The sequence below is a fragment of the Cyrtonyx montezumae genome, unplaced genomic scaffold (assembly GCF_038088225.1).
Source record: "Cyrtonyx montezumae isolate F1298 unplaced genomic scaffold, pur_monq_1.0 scaffold_3, whole genome shotgun sequence".
NCBI lineage: Eukaryota > Metazoa > Chordata > Aves > Galliformes > Odontophoridae > Cyrtonyx > Cyrtonyx montezumae.
Genome location: NW_027072034.1, coordinates 106,746,576 through 106,764,563, shown reverse-complemented (window position 1 = coordinate 106,764,563; position 17,988 = coordinate 106,746,576). Strand labels below are relative to the sequence as shown.

The 17,988-nt window shown below is 35.9% G+C and overlaps 1 protein-coding gene across 2 annotated transcripts in view; it reads left to right on the top strand.

Moving 5' to 3' along the window:
- Positions 1 to 17,700, top strand: part of CDK17 (cyclin dependent kinase 17) — an 85,830-nt gene extending 68,130 nt beyond the window's left edge. For both annotated transcript variants that reach the window (XM_065742696.1, XM_065742697.1), the window contains 13 exons: positions 566 to 691; positions 3,460 to 3,516; positions 5,342 to 5,456; positions 5,965 to 6,059; positions 7,233 to 7,295; positions 10,145 to 10,268; positions 11,639 to 11,759; positions 12,238 to 12,335; positions 12,638 to 12,743; positions 13,492 to 13,534; positions 14,697 to 14,787; positions 15,633 to 15,710; positions 15,918 to 17,700. In XM_065742696.1, the coding sequence (XP_065598768.1) occupies positions 566 to 691; positions 3,460 to 3,516; positions 5,342 to 5,456; positions 5,965 to 6,059; positions 7,233 to 7,295; positions 10,145 to 10,268; positions 11,639 to 11,759; positions 12,238 to 12,335; positions 12,638 to 12,743; positions 13,492 to 13,534; positions 14,697 to 14,787; positions 15,633 to 15,710; positions 15,918 to 15,955 (1,155 nt within the window). In that variant the 3' untranslated portion in view covers positions 15,956 to 17,700. The remainder of the gene's footprint in view (positions 1 to 565; positions 692 to 3,459; positions 3,517 to 5,341; positions 5,457 to 5,964; positions 6,060 to 7,232; positions 7,296 to 10,144; positions 10,269 to 11,638; positions 11,760 to 12,237; positions 12,336 to 12,637; positions 12,744 to 13,491; positions 13,535 to 14,696; positions 14,788 to 15,632; positions 15,711 to 15,917) is intronic.
- The last annotated feature ends 288 nt before the right edge of the window (positions 17,701 to 17,988 follow it).

Below are 17,988 nucleotides of genomic sequence, written 5' to 3'. Positions count from 1 at the left end.
AGCTGGCAGGAAGCTATGCATTTCATGTGAGATGGTTTCTCAATGATTTAGCATGCTGAAATAGTTCAAAGCTGCTGCAAAGACACGAGTAGAAACACATGGCCAAGCCCAAGGGGAACAGAATGAGGTTGTCACTGTAGTTAGAATCTACAAGTTTATAACCTTGAATAATCAGAGAGAGTAATGCAGTTTGAATTGTGGTGGTATCTCATTACTGTAGTTGTTATATCAAAATAAATGTATTAACTGCTCTTTAAATTCTTGATTTTCAGCATTCCATGTATTTATAAGTATTCTAGTCAATTCAACAAATGTGTCCACAGTGCAGTTCATTTCATTCTTCTTGTTTCGTTAACATGAGTTTGTAAAGCACTGAATTTTTGATAAAACAATTTGAAGTATTCTTAGAAGAGAGCGTGTTTTTAAAAACAGTTCTTTTCAGCTTCATATTTCAGTTTTAACTGGTAACACCATCGTTAACAATAGCCCTGAACAGTGTAAAAACGTGCTTTAGGAAATCCTGAATTATACTTGACGCTTCCCTTTTTAACGTTACTTTCCTCAGGATTTGAACAAGCGTTTGTCCCTGCCTGCTGACATCAGGATACCTGATGGATACCTTGAAAAGTTACAGATTAACAGCCCTCCGTTTGATCAGCCGATGAGCAGACGTTCTCGAAGAGCATCTCTAGTAAGTGTAATGCATCTCCCTGACCTCCTGGGTCTTAAGATTCCATTTAATGCAGATGTCCTTCTGCAAGAGAAGCGTAATTCAGCTCCATTTGCACCTTGGCTTTTATTTCCTGAGGGACAGGGCAATTTGATGTATACCAAGCACCTTTAGAATCCATTTAAATAGGACAGTTTCCTTCCATTCTCTTCCCCTTCTCTATTCTGCAAACTTTTCCCTCTCATTTCTTAGTAAGTGTCTTGAGCTGTTGAAATCTGTGGCTGAATTTTACTCCCTAAGTATATCCTTATACTATTGTGATATCATTTGAGTCTGCTGTCAGTGATAATCTTTTGAGCAGAGAGCCCCTCTAGTCTTAGGTCCGCACTGTGTGTCTTGTCATAGAGTTGGAGGGCCCTGAAGTAGCCTAATAGTAAGGCAGTTATTTCAGTGGTCTTTTCAGTGTCGGAATACAATATTTGGAGGCTGGGGGAGTTCTCTGTATATCTTATTTTTGTTGCTCTTTTAACATTGAGCAGTTGGAGTTCCCTCCTCTTTACATTCTAGAAGAATGAAAGTAAAACACTGCCCTCTAATGAATATGCTGCGTGTAGGGAACCAACTTCCTGTCACAAGGTTGTTTGGTTTGAATTTTGAAAATTATTTTCGTGGTTTAATGGTCCAAATTAAATCTTCCAGCAGTGCTGTGCAGTCATGGATTTTCTGCATTGTTCTTTCATTTTTTAAAAATAACCTAGGATCATTATTCTGAGATTGTCACTGAAAGCTCGTTAGCAGTTTAGTTTTTGCATATGTGAATATTGTTTGCTGCTTTAAATGTGTATCTCTTTTCAAGGCTTAGTAGGAATCAAAAAAAAAAAATCCAGTAAGAATGGAGAACTTGTTACACTTTAAGTCAGGTGAATTTCTTTGAAATACAACAAAAAATGAGCTCTTAGAGTAATTTTATTTTGTATATACTGGTACAGTATTGCATGCACAGCAGTATAGGTGCTTCTCTTATGCACCAACCTCTAGAAATAAGAGACCATAAATAGAATTTGACAGTGTTTCTGGGTAGGTCAAGATGAGCAGATGAGTTTTATGTGAGAAACGTTTTTTTTTCTTTCAGAAGTTGTTAGCATTAAAGATTCTAAGAAATCACGTTTCGAAATTGTAGCCCCAATTTTCTGGCAATAATAATTCTAATGGTTGCAAGGTCTCATTTATTTTCTCCTTTCAATTCGGAGGCCTATCTTTTAATTCTGATACCACATCACAATATATCTGCAGGTCAAAATACACTTTGAAAACATAATATTTACTTTACTGACATTATTCCTACATTAGTGTAATGTTTAAAATCTCACTGGAGTTATAAGAATCGTCAAATATCAATTTTACTTATATTTTGGGATAAACAGACTTCACACCAAGCTTCTAAATAAACTTGATGCTAAAATATCCTAGTGCAGCATTAAAGTAGTATAGTCCTAACACGAATTTAATAAACCAGAATTATTCATTATACTTTCATGTTTAACGCATTTGTAGACAAGTTCTTAAATTTGCTTCATGTGATTTCATGTTCTGAAAATTAACAAAGTTATTAATCAAATTTTTGTTAGTATACCTTAGTGTATTGCTGTCAAATCTTAATCCAATCAAGAGCATTTGTGTTGCACGTGGTGATATAATATGGAATTCCAACATCCTTTGGATTTTAGGAGCAAATCAACTTTTTCTGACCTGCTGAAGCCAGTAAGGGGGTCAAGGTATCTTTCCTTAGAAAGAAGTGTTATGTGTGGAAGTGGAAGAAGGAGGTGATGCTAGAAAACTAGGCTTTTTTGTTTTACAGTATGTATGTTTGTCAGTAAGGCAAATAAACCCTCAAGAAACGAGTGGGTTTGGGGTTTTGACATGGTACAGGTTACGTGCACTTTGTAAATCAGTATAGAAAGTGTCATGTTTTATATCTGCTTTCAACATTCTTTATGCTTTAAGAGCAATATAATAACGTAGGGTAAATGAGAATGGGCTTAAACAGAAATAACTTTAATAGATGACTTTTTTTAAAATATGAGAGTAACAATAGGTTTAAATAGGAAAAAAATAATAATCTAAGAGGCTGTCTTCCAAAGACGTAGAAGATAAGCTCTCTTGATACGCATTATAGAGGTAAGTTGTTGACCCCCAAAAACGAAAAGAAAAAAAAAGATGAATTGATCCAAATAAAATACTTAAGAGACTTGAAATTATGAGCCAAGAAATGTAAATTGTTGAGAAAAAGCTGATGTTTGAGGAGGGATGATGTTTAATAAGGATTTTACTGGTGGACTGAAAAGGCTTTGAGAGGTCAGAATGGAAGAGGAGATCAGGAGCAGAGCTCTTTGGCATGTTCCATGTATTTGTAGAGAAAAGATAATGAAAATTAGTTTGAAAGAAGCAGCTGCATATGGATATACTAAGCAAGAGAAAGAATGGAATTGTTTGACTTCTGTGCTTTAAGTATAATAGCCTCATTAGTAATCAAATCAGAAGAGAGGACAATTTACATAGGAGGTAGGTAAAGTGGGGGTTTGTTGTAAGCATAACGTACTGGGATGCTTTAACATAATAAATCCTTTTTTGAAATAACTGGATTTCTTGAAGTTTGCTGTAGTACTGTCAGACGTTTTTCTGAAAGAAAATTCAATTTGTTGATTAAATGATGTACATGACAAAATAGCTGGTTAAATGATTAAAGGTGTTAATTTTTTTTTATTAATTTTCGTTTATTTTCTTTGCAGTCAGAAATTGGGTTTGGAAAAATGGAAACCTATATCAAGTTAGAAAAGCTTGGAGAGGTATGTATAGAGTTCTTTTGAAATCACTCCTTCTTTGATTACCTTTCATTATTGGATAGATGACAGAGCACTTGCAGTGTACCCAGACAGGTTGTGAAGTCCCCTTTGGAGATCTTCAAAAACCATCTGGGCGTGTTCCTAAGCTATCTTGGTGTCTCTGCTTGGATAAGGGGGTTGATAAGGGGGTTGAAAACCAGATGATTTTCAGAGGTCCCATCCAGTCTCAGCCATTTTGTGATTGTGTGATTTGATGGTAATGATTTATGTCAAATGTATATAAATGTTAACTGAAAATCTCTATAACCTTGCAGATATCTGTTCAGTTTCTCTTATCAGTAAATGAAATGTTTGACATTTCATACCAGTGTCACTATCACAAAAATGTTCTGTGCATTTATAGTAAAAGCAGCAAAAAATCACTGAGCTGGGGAAGACAAGATTTAAATAATACTGAGTTTTATTTCCCTTTTGTTTTGGGAAGGCAGTTAATTTGGATTATCTCTACTACAATCAGCCAGTGATTTTCGGAGAAAATTTAGGATTCTGGAGGCATCAGTTTTGGGAGTGACCAGTAGTATCAAAAAAGATACAGATGGGACAGACAGAATATTGCAGTTAGTTCTTCATCAGCAGCATTCTCATTTCCAAATGCTTTATTTTTTCTCCAGTCCTTGTTAGGTTCCTCACTGGACGTGAACTTAATGTTGCCTAGCCTTGGGGAAATATTAATCTAGTAGCTATTGAATCCTAATTGAGGGTGTATTTTATCTCACTTGCATTGCAAAGTGTAATGGGAAGTGCAGGATCTATCTGTTGTAATGTAGGACACTTTCAGTAACTTGTGTGCTTCCTCTTTGCAATTCATGATGTTAGTTATACTTATTCACTGTTTTGTCAGAATTCCTTGCTTTGTAACATACCTTAAGAGTTTTGAATCTTTTATTGTCTACAAAAACTGAAAAAGATGAGCTTCCCATATTCATGTTCAGAATGTCAACAATAATGAAATTTTGACTTGTTCTTTTCCCAGAACATTCTCATGTAAAACACGTAGCAAAGACAAGGAACGATGACCAAAAGGAATTACGTTTTCCTAAAAGTAGTGATAGTTTGTCAGCTGCCATTGGAAACTTAACTGCAGCACAATATAGCCACACCTGAGATAGTTTTCATCACAGAATCCTAGAATGGCTTGGGCTTGGCTTAAACACCATCTACTTCCAGCTGCCTTGGGCAGGGTCACCAACTGCTAAATTGGACACTAGAACAGGTTGACTAGGGCCCTGTTCAATGTGGTCTTGGAACATCTCCAGGACTGGGGCATCCACAGCTTTTCTGAGCAACCTTTTCTCTGTTCCAGTGCCTCCAGTAAGGAATTTCTTCCTTATTTTTCATTAGACCCTACTCCCTTTTAGTTTAAAGCCATTATTCCTTGTGCTATCACTATGAGACTGTAAAACATCAGTCTCCCTCCTGATTATGAACTCCCGCAGTTGGCTTTCAGGGCTGCAGGCTCATACTTCTGGCCACTTAGGTGATCAATTATACCAGCAGGGAACTTAATACAAGTTGATCAGACTTCTTTGGTCGGTATATGGTATACATCTTTTCACGTAATTTCAGGGTGAGTAAGTACATGCATCCCTTGTTTTGTTCTGTGTGTTCAGATGTAAAAAAATATTTTTCAAGTCTAAACTTAAAAAAATAAAAAAAATAAAAAGAAGAGCTAGTCTTAGTCCACATGAAACCTATTACAATCTTATATGGAAGTTTCATTTCTTTTTGATCTTTCAATGAAGAAGCAACTTCCTTTTCCATTTTGTAGGGTACCTATGCAACAGTTTATAAGGGGAGAAGTAAATTGACAGAGAACCTGGTGGCTCTGAAAGAAATTCGCTTGGAACACGAGGAGGGAGCACCTTGTACAGCCATAAGAGAAGGTGAGAACTTTTATTTTGTTATCCTTTAGAATTTCAGATACTTCTGGCTTTATTTTTAACTTAAGTATTGTTAGTGCTTGAAAATTATATCAGCTATATGGGACATTAAAGAAACTGATATTAGTTTCAATGCAGAAAATTTTAATCTTATATTAAGAATTAGTGTATCAGACTATATGGGGATGTTTGTGTTCTCAAGCATAGTGTTATAAATGCATGAATTTGTATTGAATTAGACTAATACTAGTAATTTTCAGGGATTCAGAATACATTTTATGAAATGACTGCTTCTGCTCGGTTGGTATAGACTTATACCCAAATTTGTGTGGTATTTTGATTAAATGGATTTCCTTTATTTGGATTAAATCAATGACCTATGAATATTATGTTCTTAAAAAACACGTATTAATTTTGGAAAAATTAAAAAACTTATGCATGAACTTGCTAGAAATGCATTTGTTGCTTCTTTTTTATTAATTTGCTTTATATTTAAAATTCTCCTTTGCAGTGTCGTTATTAAAAGATCTGAAGCATGCGAATATTGTTACGTTACATGACATTGTTCACACAGACAAGTCTTTGACTCTTGTTTTTGAATACCTGGTAAGCCTTTAAAACAAATAGTGAACTTTATTTTCTATTTATTTCCTTAAAAACCATAGCGTATTCTTTTTAAAATGCTTTATTTTTATCCTGTATCTAGACTTATTCAACTGAAAATTATACAGCTGTGTTCAGTTCTCAAAGGGCCGTAGATCAACAAATACTGTTCTGATTCATACCAACTCATACCAAATTCAGTTGCTATAAGAAAGGATAATTATGCTGTTATCCCATAGGTATTTTTCACAACTTTTACAGATGATCTTAGACTCTAAGACAGACAGTACTAAATTAGAAGGAGCTTTTGATGCCCTTGCGATTAGAGAGGCCGTATACAGAGAGATCTTGACAAATTAGAGGGTTGGACATCACCAGCTCATGAAGATTTACAAGAGCAAGTGCTGGATTCTGTACCTGGGATAGAGCAACCCTGAATATACATGCAGAGTAGGGGATAAGAGGCTGGAGAAAAGCCCCAAGAAAAAGAGTATGGGAGTTCTGGTTGAACATGAGTCAGCAGGGTACCCTGGCAGCTGAAAAGGCCAACCATATCCTGGCGTGCACCAGGCACAGCACAATCAGACCTCAAGCACTGGGTGCAGGTTTGGGCACCGCAGTATAAGGACAAAAAGTCTGTGTGGAGCCAGGATTTGAACTCGTTGAACCTCGTGGGTCCCTTTCAAGTTAGGATGTTCTGTAATTCCATAATCAGGGAAAAAAGTATACTTTGGAGCAAACAACTTCACATTCCATCTTTTTGTAACAATCTTCTTAAGGGGAAGTCTGCAGTTATATCTCTCACTTGCCTCTTTCATTGTGGACTTTTCACTTTCTCAGTGAAGCTTTAATGATATTCTTGTGTAACGTTACATGTGTATATATATACATGTAAGCATAATAAAAGGGTGGAAAGGGAAGGTTGGAAGGTGAAGAAATAACTAATAACATTGTCTAAGAGCAGCTTCGTGGGTAACTTGGTTGGTTTTGCCCTCTGGAAAAGACAGTTTTCTCAGTGTTCAGACTTCTGTGGATTGGTTGTTGTTTGGTAAAAACACAAAAACTTCAGAAAACTCAAGTTTTCTGATGAATGATTTCTGGGCTACTTCTAATAAAAATAATGCTCGCATGTTCTGTTGTCTGTAATTTTACTGAAAAGTAATGATCTTCTGACAGGACAAGGATCTGAAGCAGTACATGGATGACTGTGGTAACATCATGAGTATGCACAATGTAAAGGTGAGTGTTCTAGTGAGATTTCAAACTTCCTCTTTTCTGATTGAAGAATTTCAAAGAACTTCATCAGGAGCTGTAAGATTTAGAGCTTTCAAAAAGAAACTTTATTTTGACCATTGGACTTGACTCAGTTGCATTTAACAAATGGATCCTTTTAAAGCAGCAAAAAGAGTTTGTATAACTTTGTACAAAATCCATTCTCTCCAACATTACATATTTAAAGCAAAAATTTTCTTAAAAGTAAGATATCTATAGCTCTGTTAACATCTTCCAGTTGTGTACTCTTTAAGTCCTTATTTTGGTATATCCTCAAATAAAATCTTACGTGCTCAGAAAGGAAAAGTGACCTCAGTCACGCATGGATTCCAGTGTCCATCACACAAGAAAGATGCTTTAATTTGTATTTAACAATAAATACTCCTCTCCATTAGTAATAAAACAAATTGTTTTATTTAACATTTAATTGGTGGTTACTTTTAACTGTAGCTGTGACCTGGTCTCATGACTCAGTTCCAAATCTGGCCTGGTGTGAGACTCAGTTTCAAATGTCTCTTCTAACAAGCAGTTTGCCATTTGGAAATCTAGAATACTTGTTTATGTTTTTTAATACTGCAGCTTTATAAGCAGCATTCCAAAGAGAGGGAAAAAAATATTAACTTGAAATGAGTTAAGTTTCAGAGGAAGCTGGTTTAACACAGTATTGCTTTGCTGTCTTGCAACCTCTGCTGTACTGTGCCTTCAAAGCAGCTTAATTAAGCTGTGTGTAGTTCATGTAAGAGTTATTATTTGTGTAATAAGCATACCTGAGAAACTGTTTCATGCCTCTTGAAAAATACTGATTGTAGTCTGTGGTCCTACTGAACAGAGCCATGAGTGCACAGACAAGATGGGAAACCTACTTTTATTCTTACACAGCAGTACACAACACAAATGTCATTGACAAGTCTGTGTTCCAAGTAATATGAAGTGGTAGATTTCTTGTACATACTGGTAGGGTTGTCATCTTCGTATTTGGTTTAGGTGCACGTTTAGAAATCTGTACTTTGTTGAACTGCATAAGGGATTTAGCTTAGACACTGGTCACTGTTTCGTTAGATTTTTCTTCTATTGTCACATTAGGGTACATACTTTGGGGAAAAAAATCCTCCTGGCCTAATCTATTGCTCCCTTTGAGAATCTGTAAAAGGAAATTATTTAATTTGTATCTGCTTCAGAGTGACAACATAAAATATAATTAAGCTTGTGTTCTCAATTAAATACAACTTAAAAAGTAGTGGTTTGAGCATAAAAAGTAAAGAAGAGCTGTAAATGGGAAGCTGACTCCTTACAGGTGTGCAGTTAAAAGATCAGGGAGAATCTGCTTGTGATAATCTGAGCTAAATGGTGAAAACTGTTTTTCCATGTTTGCCTGAGGTTTAAACTGTGCCCTTAGAGCATATTGATATGGTCAGTACCTCTGGCACTGAGACCAACAGCTACTTAACTGTGGTAGCTGTATATGCTTAGAATATAATAGCTGTGGCAGCTGGCTTTATTATAAACATTTGAAAGAGTTCCCTGCCACCCCTTCTATCACATTCTTCGCCTTATTTTATGTTTCTGAGTTGTAACAAAATGAGGATGTATAATATAAATGTGTAATATAGATGTGTGTGATCTCAGCAGGTACTGCTGTTTGAAACAAAATAATGAGCTTGTATGTGTTGACCTGTGCATCTAAAGAAGGATCCATGCCAATTGTCAAGGAAGACTGACAATTTCTGTAAAATAATCTGCATTACCTTCTTGCAAGTCCTTGCTGTCTCAGTGTATGCTAGAAATGGCTATCAATTTCTGCAGCAGTGCTGTTAATACGTCTTGGGAATAGCTACCCTTGCAACAGTGTAGGCGTGAGTAGGTAGAACAAAGCTAGTTGTTTTCTCTTTCTTCTCTTCAAAAAAAAGGAAGAGAGAAGAAATCACTACAGATTTCATTTTTTCTTGAATAGGTAAACCTGAGGTGAGCAGACCGAGAACGGACAAATGCAAGCTATACCTGCTGTGTTTTTGTCCAGTTTAGAAAAAAATGATTTTGTAGTGTTACCTGGAACAAAGATAAGCTGAAAAAAGTCTTGTGTTCAAATTCAGGCCCTTTATACCTACAGAAACTGCAATGATAGAGTAAACTGCTTTGGCTGCCCATTGCTTTCTTCATCCCTTAGAACCTTTAAGTCTACACATATGCAGCATTAATATGTATGACTGGAGTTGCTTGGCTGGCTGGCTTTTGCAAAGATCCTAAACAAACCTGTGTGTATCAAGGTGAGGGGATGAATATAAATGCCAGAGGCAGTGGGGTTGTGTTAGTAATCTTCATTTCCCCACTTCTCCGCATTTCACGAGCTTGTGAATCCTGTTGTATTTTTCCAGTAGCCTGCCAAAGCATTCTTTACACAGTGTCGCACAGTTGGATGGAAAGAGTGCTGAGCTGCATTTTAATAAGGGATCGAGTGGCAGAAAGTAACTTGAGTATAGTCAGACAGTTACCTTTAAAGATGTAAGTGTGGGAAGCAGCATTAGTAAATACTTTGAAAAAATAAATAGCCCTGTGGTTCTCTTCAATTATGCAGAACAAATCTCTCAAAATCTTTGTTGTAAAGTATTATGTGAAAGCAGTACATCAGCATAAAAGGATTTTAAATCTGATACTCAAGATGTGTTTGTATGGAAAGTTAATTCACTTCTTGAGAAGTATTTTTGTCTTGCTTATAGTATAGCAACTTAACTCTGCAGTGCCCAAATAGACTATTCTAGTTAATGTAATCTGAAGATTAATGTTTTTGCTATAATTTATTTAAATGTTCTTTTTTGTAGCTATTTTTATACCAGATTCTTCGTGGTTTAGCATACTGTCATAGGAGAAAGGTGCTACATCGAGATCTGAAGCCACAAAATCTACTAATTAATGAGAAAGGAGAACTGAAGCTAGCAGACTTCGGTATGGACTGGAATTCTTCTGTAATAATTATTTTCTTTACTCAGCATTGGGAAAATACTGAATATAAATTACATAGAACTTCAAAATCTTTTGAAATTGGGAATGTGTATTTGCACTGTGAACATTAGGAAGATGAACCTAGGAAGTGTATTAATTCATCTTCTTTGTACTCTAGCCAGGATCAGTAGGGAAGAAGTTTGCTGTTTGTGATGTAAAGTAGCTGTACTGTCTTCCTTGTAGTAGTAGTCTCTAAACTGTAACTGTAGGATCAACATTGTTGAGTATGACTCCAGCCCACGTCTCTGTCAGTCTTACAGTGTTCCTCAGAAGTTTGTCTATTTATTATTTCAGTCATGATTGCGAATCTTCCACAAACTTCTGTTTTGGTTCCTGTTTCTCCTTTGAATAAGTTAATGGAAACAGCTGTCATGGTAGCTGGAATTCATTTGAATAAGGCAAAGGAGAGAAGGGAATGTGCAATTGCACTCACAAAGAAAAGACAAGAACATCAAGTCTGTAGTAAATTCATGTGCTCTCAGATGGAAAGCGAAAGTCAGTCTTCTGCGGGATATTAGAAAATCTATGGTCATACTGTTGCTTGAGGTTTGAAAGTAGTCTTACTGCTTTGAAATTGGCACTTAGTCGAATCCTTAAGCTGCAGCTCAAGTTCTTTTTTCTCACACTCCATGGTCACTCCAAAGCAGAGTTACCAAAATGAATAAGGGAAAGGTCAGTCCTTACACAGTATTGTCAGGTGTAACTGTCACTAGAAGGATGCACCAAGTTCTTTGGGGATTTCCTGCGAGTATTTGAAGAAGAGCGTGACCTTCACAGTTTCCTTTTATTTTTTATGTCAGGAAATTCCTTAGAAAGTTGTGTTTCCACTGTGTTTTTTCCCGTTGTTGAACAAAAGTCACTCAGAAGATTTCATTTAACACAGTAGTCTCTTATTGAGGATAGTACTGAAAACTGATGATATCATTATGGAAAACCTCTATTGATGCAACGCTGTTTTGGTCCATTTCCACTGTTTCATTACTCATTTGTTGCTGTCTAACTCTTACAGTATAATTCTTAAATGGAGAATGTACAGAAGGGGTTTTATGAGGGAAGATGCTGTGTTGATATAATGCTTTGTTGTTTTGATGTGCTTACTTCTATACCTAAAAACACTTCTCATTACATTGATGCACATACTCGGAGACAAATGTTACAGAAATGAGGACTCTTTAATTGAATATAATTGTGAAGGTATTTAACAGGTATATTAAGGTTGACTTATCTCATAAAAATTCTTTGTATAAGAAGACTTAAGCAAAGCAATATTGCATAAAAGCAGCACATTACCCTTTATTTTCTTTTGAATCAAGGATTGGCTAGAGCGAAGTCTGTTCCTACGAAGACCTATTCCAATGAAGTTGTCACGTTATGGTACAGACCACCTGATGTTCTCCTCGGATCTTCAGAGTACTCAACTCAAATTGACATGTGGTTTGTACAGCTTTGTAAAGTTTTCAGTTTTCTTCTCAGACTGGTTGAAAAGATGTCAACTCTTGATTGCTATGTAGTAGCATCAAATACTAATGCTTTGAATTTTGGAAGACTACAACCGAGTTAGGTTTCAGAGAAATTCTGAATGCAGGACAACTTTATATTTCTTATTGGCAACATGCTTCAGGCTGACATTTCTAGGGGAAAAAAATCCACACATAACACATGGTATTTACTGTGAGCTTCAGTTCAGTTGACTGATTTGACATCTGAAGGATATATTTGGTCTTAGACGGTTCTTTTGTTAAAGTATATCTTCTTTCAAACCTGTATTTTTAATAGTATTTTTAATAATTTTTAATATGGTTAATTAATAATTCATTTATATTTAAGATTAAGTTACAGAAGTCTTTTAAGAGCTGAAAGTCTAAATAGCTGGATTTTTTTCTGATTTATCTTTTTCTCTGTTTGTGTAAAGGGGTGTTGGTTGCATATTTTTTGAAATGGCATCAGGAAGGCCTCTCTTCCCTGGTTCAACTGTTGAAGATGAACTGCACTTAATTTTCAGGCTTCTGGGTAAATATGTACTTTTAGCAGTACTATCAGTGCTGTAAGTTTATTCTTCTAAATGCTCTTTCTTTGAGAACTGTACATCTAAAAAAAAATGGCATTTTATGTTGCATTTGTATTTAAGGCGAATGACTGTATGCCTGATAAAAAATGATCAAGCTGAGTGCATAGATGAGCTTATACAGCATCACCTTTTCCTGTTAAATTAGAGGATTAAGTGTTGTGTTTTGTTTTTTTTTAAGTTGTTTCTTTACAGTTTGGTGAGTTTTGTTTTGTAAATTGAATTTGTTGTTTCTTTTTAAATACAGGAACCCCGTGTCAAGAAACATGGCCAGGCATTTCTTCCAGTGATGAGTTTAGAAACTACAACTTTCCCAAATATAAACCTCAACCCCTAATCAACCACGCACCAAGGTACTTTGTGTTTTACTTATAGAATGTATGCATCCCTGGGTCTCTGAATATTTGTAAATGTGAACAAACTTCCAAGTATGATGTGCTAGTGAATGCCAGAAAACTATACATCAATTGCATTGTTGTGGGCAGATATTAATTCAAAGCATAATCCTGGCGCACTGTGCTTACTTTGTCAAATATCAGTCATGGCACCACAGCTCCATAATGACCTATAGAACTATAAAATCCTGTTGATAATGCCTGCATAGTGGGAGTATTCACTCAGCACTCCCCAATTCTCTTCTGCTATACAATAGGCTCATTGTTAAAATGGCAAGGTTTCCTTGAGCAGTCTCTTGAAATCATTCTAAAATGTTATGAAGAATTTGCAAGGTCTGCATCAGTATTGTTAACAGCACAGAGATTATAAATAAACTCTGTAACAAAGCCTAACACATTTTTAGTGACTCAGAAGAAAAAGATCTAACATTGTGTCCTTCCAGTTAATGACCTGGGTCGACCTACTAAACCACAGGGCAAAGCTCAAGACTTCTCTGTTCCCAGTGTTTTCCAGATAGTCTTGTTCTGGGATACTGCTACTCATGCGTATACTTGTTCAAAAGCAAAAAGCTTGTTCAGATGAGAAGATTCTTGTGTTTAATTTTAGTTTTCATATCATTCAATTAAATCAGTGACTTTGCAGATTGGCTTTTGTAATTATAGTTCAATAACTATTCTAATCTTTTCTTCATACTTTTATTTTTAGGCTAGACACAGAAGGAATTGAATTGATAGCGAAGTTCCTTCAAGTAAGATGTGTTTTGTGGCTTTATTTAAGTTTAGAATTTTAATGTATTGCATTAAAAATATGTATTGCAAGTATAGGAACTGTCAGATGTAATTTGATGTGAAACTTGCTGCATCTGAGTCTGCAGTGGATGACAGATATGGGAATAATGAGTGGCAAGGCTGCGTGCGATAGGAATTTCAAAGCTGATGATTTTGGTTGTAGTTTTTGCTGCTGGTGGGATTGTTTTTTTTTCTTTTGCCAGAGGCAGTTCTCTGATTTCTGTTTGTAAAAATGTAGAATTTGTAAAATTTTGTGTTAGCCATTCTCTGAAAAACCTGTAACACTTTTCAAATATGATATTGAAGCAGAATTTCTGAATGCAGATGCTGTGTTTCTTTAAAATCAGGCTTAGTTTATCAGTAGAGAGGCAGGTACTAAGGTGTAAGGATTCTTTGATCTTTCTGTCTGTATTAAAAGGTCAAGTACTATGTGGCTTTAATCTTTGAATCTGCATTAAAGAGCCTGAAGCAAAAGGAGAGGAAGCAGGATGGAAGATCAGCTCTTAAGTGTTTGAATAGTTGGAGAAGTCCTGTAACTTCATCGGGTTAAAAAGGAGTTTGGTCACTCTGTTCTGCAGCCATTCTGTATCAGGCCTTCATCTATTTACGTGTTGTGTTGGACAGCACTTGCAGTCCCTGTCTGGAATTTGTTCTTACTTGTGTACACCTTTTTTAATGTCAGCATCTTTGTCCAAATATGCCAAACACAAGGTGTGCAAAGTGCACATATAAGACCGTGTTGTCTGGATTTTCCTCTTATTCAAAATGCTGTAGCATAGTCCATCTGAAATAGAAAACTTTTATAATCTTTTGTAATAGCATTTCACTGCAATTTTATATATAAACCTGATTGATGTTACAACTATTAAAAAAAAGAAACCTTTTTTTTTTGCATCCTTTTCTAGCAATTTTCCTTTTTAAAGTATTTCATCAACCATGTATGTTGATAATTTAGGCAGCATATGCTAGGTGTTTTGTGTGTGACATATAAGTGAAGAAAACAAAGATGTCCCAGTGAGTTAGTAGGAAAGGTTTGCGCAAGTTTAACTCTTCCTTTGGTCAAATCACTTAATGCAAATGATTTTTTAATGAAAACCAACATGCATCCTTTTATGTTAATAGTATGAATCAAAGAAGAGAATTTCAGCAGAAGAGGCCATGAAACATGCATACTTCAGGAGCCTTGGAACAAGGATACACACTTTGCCTGAAAGTAAGAAGAGTAGTTATATTAGAATATAGAATATGTTACAGAATATTTTGTAGGATATAATGATAGAATATTGCTGAGATAGTACACGAAAGCTGACTACATTACTGTACTGGATCTTGGTGGGATGGAGTTACTTTTTGCTGTAGCAGTTTGTATGGTCTTGTGTTTTATATTTGTCACAAAAAAACCCTTGCTGATAACACAGTGGTGTTTTATCTGTAGCTAAATGATGTTTGCACAGCATTGAGGCCTTTTCTGTTTCTCAGTTTCTCCACGGTTAGGGATGAAGGAGTGCTCAAAAGTGAGGGGACGTGAGACAGATGACTTCATATAAATAAAGAGATATTTCATACCATGGGGTGTCATGCTCAGCAATAAGTGGGAGAAAGGGGCAGAGGAACTGGTGGGGAAGTTAACCATCTCTTGCATAGGAACTGGCTAGGCATTGGTCTACACATGGGAGGTGGCAAGTGATTGCCTGTGCATAGCTTGTTTTGTTCTCTTTTCTTTCCCTCTTCAACTTGTCCTTCACTTATTAAACAATTTTAATCTCAGTGCACAAGTTTTCTTGTTTCTAATCTTCCTTTCCTCAACCCCACAGAGTGGAGCTGTGGGGAGCTGAGCAAGCAGCTGTTATGATCAATCCCTAGCTGTCTATCAGGGTTAATTCACAAGAACTTAATGAAAAACTCTTCAATCTGTTACAGATGTTCAGTGTATATTGACTTAAATATGTGTGAATAGAAAAAAGATTTTTTCTCACATAGTCTACTAAATTAAGAATAGGATTTGCTCAGTAAAGGATTGTTGTTTGAATATAAAGGAATATATTTCTTATCTTCCAGGTGTTTCAATATTCAGTCTAAAAGAGATTCAGCTGCAAAAAGACCCTGGCTTTCGAAATTCCACTTACCCAGAGACAGGTATGGAAAGATGAATATTTTCTCATACTGGTGAGTTGCTTCCTAGTGCAATGAATGCAGGTAGGAAAGAAGAAGAGATCCTGATGCTAGTTGCACTAGGCACAAGGGAGGGCTGTTGTCCTGATGTGGAAAGACAGAAGAGTAGTGATTGAATGCTCCGTTGTGCGAATGCTTAAGTTTCTCACCATGGTCCATGTTCTGTTGTAGGACATGGGAAAAACAGAAGGCAGAGCATGCTTTTTTAAAGTGGGCAGGTCAGAGTCAAGCCCACGCCTATCCTCTCAATCAAGGACTCGGATCTGAAGGCAGTGCTCTCTTTTGGTGGACTCGGAATCGCAGTTTGTCTACACTGTCCTCTTCACAGTGGAGTCTTTTTATTTCCAACCTGCAGATTATGTTTTTATATTTGTTGTCACAGTGTGACAATTTTTTGTACAGTTGGTTTTAAGGTCTCCTCTGCCACTAGAGCCAGTAGGTTACAGCTGTTGATGTAACTGTAGCTGCAATTTTTGTGCAGGACTGAGAAACACAGTGCATTATTTATTGCGGAATCATTGCTGCTAAATAACTACTGTCTGTATAGTTAACACAACAGTTCCATGCCTGAAGAAGTTGCAGTGGCTTTATAATATGTGAATGCATCTGTTTCTCTTCATAAAATGTTCTACTGCTGCGGGTTTTTTTGTATTTTGTAAACTGCAGTGTTTCCTGGAATGTAAGCATAGCTTTGCTTGGCTATAGGTGAACCATCTTTAATGCTCTAAGTTCATGGCACTTAACTCCTTATTTAACATTGAAAGTACGTGTTGAAATAGTTGAAGAATTATAATGCATATTATGTTTTTGAAAAGCACATGGTGTGAAAGTTGATTCAAACAAGTGAAAAGTGACTATTATTTGCTCTCAGATCCTATATTTAGTTATTGATGAATTAGAGCATGGAGACTGGATGATACATTTTGTCAGGCTTACTCCAGCATAAGGTATTTGCACGTTGTTGTGCATATTGAGCCTGGCAGAAGCAATGACTTGCAGAAGCAATGACTTTTTCTACCTTGTTTTTAACTTAGGAATACAAATAGTTAAAAAAAAAAAAAAGAAAAAAGAAAAAAAAAAAGAAGAAAAAAAAATTCCTATTTGTTGGACCCTGACTTCCTTTTGAAATTTTGAATCTTTTCATTACAGAGGAACGGGACAACTGATCACAAGAATATGGGAATAATGTGATGTTTTCCCAACTCGTTTCTCTCCCATTTGTGCATTATTCACTTGAAATCAACTAGAAAGATGCAAGTTTGTACTTGATAAGAACTCACTATACTAGAAAACTTTTAAAATGGGAACTTAGAGAGTTTTTCCAGATCTTAGGTGTTATCTGTTTACCAGAGATAGTAAACATGTTACTACTATGCTTATGCATCTCAGTGAGTATCATAAGTACACCCTTGGTGATGGTTACAGTATTTTTAAGCATTTGTGTTCACCTTTATGAACCTATTTGTTTAGTGCATCTTAAAGAGACTGTAAATCTTTATTGGTATATTTTGAAATGGTCATGTAAATCTTTGGCTGGTATATCATGAAAATAGTCATAGGTAACTTAATTTTTCCTGACATTCACTGTAAAACATTCAGGGGTCCTACCATTTCTGTTCAGGAAATCTTGTAGTTTATTGTTATTTAACAGTATTAAGTGAATTTTTGTATATTTCATTTTAACTTTATTTGTGAATAGTGATCGTGGCATGTTTGGGGGTGTTTTATTAATATTTCATTGATACTGGTAAATCTGAATTGGGATTTTTTTTTAATTATTATTTTCTGAAAGAGAGAAATTCATGTGTAACGGTGACTATTGGACCACTACTGCTTTTCAGCATTTGTAAACCGGTTTTACGTTAAATCTTGTAGACCTAACAAACTGCTGTTATTTCTAACTGACCGACCTGTATTAATATTGTACTTTTGAAAGTATAAATATTACGTGGAATTCTTTGGTTTTGTTTTGAAATTTATAATAACAAAAGCCCTGTGTTGTCAGAAATACAGACTAAGTGAACTTGCAGTTCCTGGGGCATTGTTGGAAACGTAGCTAGCTCCGTATGTTGTGGGAGTCAGCGGTTTAACTTTAGCTGCTTACAGATTCTTGCAACAAAGAAGTAGTGGCAGTGAAAGTGGCATGACTCACCTGCAACTGAGGCTGTTCAGGATGGCACCATATCCGTGGTCCTTAGTCTAATTACTAGCAGTCAAGTCTTGCATGTCACCTGGGTTCGTA